This window comes from Helobdella robusta (assembly GCF_000326865.2).
Source record: "Helobdella robusta unplaced genomic scaffold HELROscaffold_38, whole genome shotgun sequence".
In the NCBI taxonomy this organism is placed as follows: domain Eukaryota; kingdom Metazoa; phylum Annelida; class Clitellata; order Rhynchobdellida; family Glossiphoniidae; genus Helobdella; species Helobdella robusta.
This window is the reverse complement of record NW_008704829.1, coordinates 1,276,980-1,278,747: the sequence shown is the minus strand read 5'-3', so window position 1 is coordinate 1,278,747 and position 1,768 is coordinate 1,276,980. Positions and strand designations below refer to the sequence as shown.

The window sequence follows — 1,768 nt, the reverse complement described above, 5'->3', positions numbered from 1 at the left end:
TTTATTCCTTCAGTTATTCATTAATTCGTTTATGACATAATTTACTCGTTATTTCGTTCATTCAATCATTCATTGATTCTTTCATTCATTTATTAATTCATTTATTTATTTATTAATTCATTAAATCCTTCATTCATCCATTTATTCATTCATCTATTCATTCATTCACAACAATAATAATAATAATAGTTCGGTTTTGAGTTTTGATTGAACAAGTCGATGGATGCCATCTTATCTGGATCAAAATTGCAATAAAATATTTTTAGGAGTGATCATGATAATGATGCTTTTGCCGGTAGTAATGGTAATGATGATCATTATTACTACGGTGATGATGATGATGATGATATTGATGATTATTATTATGATTATTATTATGATTATTATTATTATTATTACATTTTTAAAAACAGACTCGCCAATGCATCAGCGAATTATGAATATGGCAAGGACAAACATTCAAAAATGAATTTCGCAAAGTTTTTCCGCGCAAAAGCAGTCATTTCGTTGGTTATGTTGTCTTTCTTTTATACTCTCTTTTTGGCGCCAACCTCAATTCATGGAGTCAGAGAATTTTGGCGGGAAAGTATTCAGAGTAACGGTACCAAAATTATCAGCAACAGCAACACCAACAACATTAGTAGCAACAACAACAACATCAACAACAACATCAACAACAAAAACAAATCAGATGAAGCGATTATGAAGAGACTAAACAAGCGATCCATTGACTTAAAGAACGGTAATTTTCATCTTCATCATCATCATCATCATCATCATCATCGACAACAACAACTTCGCCATCATCATCAACCACAAAAACGACAAAAAGCGAAGCGTCGCCGTAGCAGTCACTACAACAACCACAACAGCACCGGCAAACATCAACAGCAAACCCTCTGCGTGATTAGCAACCACCTAACGACTGACGACAACTTCCACAGCTTCATCGCCAACATCACCAGCGACACTGGCGACAACAAAAACAAAATGGCGGGTCATTTAAATTTTGAATTTATTTTTCCCGCCAAATTGTGCTGCCCGAACGTACTTTTTTTTCAACACGATCAACTGAGCATGATAAACGACAGACTGACTTGCTGGGAAAAGGAGAATCTCGTTAAACAGGAAGAAGATAAATTATTGAGGTTTTTTGGTTAATTTGTTGATTGATTGATTGATTAATTGATTGATTAATTAATTAATTAATTGATCAATTAATTGATTGATTGATTGATAAGTTAATTTATTGATTGATTGATTGTTAATTAAAGGATTGATAAGTTGGTTTATTGTTTGAGAGCTTGTTTTGGCTGGTTGATAGGCCAATCATTTAGTTTGTTTAAATTAAAGTTTAATTTTTTTTTTATATACAGTTGACGTATTAATTGATTTATGGAAAATTCATCGTGGGGGAAAATTCATAGTGGATAATTCATTGTGGTATTCCTGACCTTCGTCAATGGACGCTCCGTCAGCAATCTATTAATGAACTTTCGAAAATAATTCACATTTCGACTCGTTTCAATTAATTTTGACGGATTTCAACTTTAATTCGAGTGAATTTCAAGCTATAATTGCACTTGCTCGGCTCGGCTCGCAATCGAACCCTCTACGAGAATATGATGATGATGATTCATTCTGAATCGAAATATGGCCTTATTTGCAGCATGAATTCGAAAAATAAGTTTATTTTGAATTTTAATAAACTAAACGTTCACCAAAAAACTTTAGTGAGAAAAATCGAAAAAACGAACTACAAACATAT

The 1,768-nt window shown here is 32.6% G+C and overlaps 1 protein-coding gene across 1 annotated transcript in view; it reads left to right on the top strand.

Moving 5' to 3' along the window:
• Positions 1-465: 465 nt before the first annotated feature.
• Positions 466-1,768, top strand: part of HELRODRAFT_176588 (hypothetical protein) — a gene marked incomplete at both ends in the record, with an annotated part of 8,347 nt that continues 7,044 nt past the window's right edge. The window contains 2 exons of the mRNA XM_009023922.1: positions 466-742; positions 833-1,148. Coding sequence (XP_009022170.1) covers positions 466-742; positions 833-1,148 — 593 coding nt within the window. The remainder of the gene's footprint in view (positions 743-832; positions 1,149-1,768) is intronic.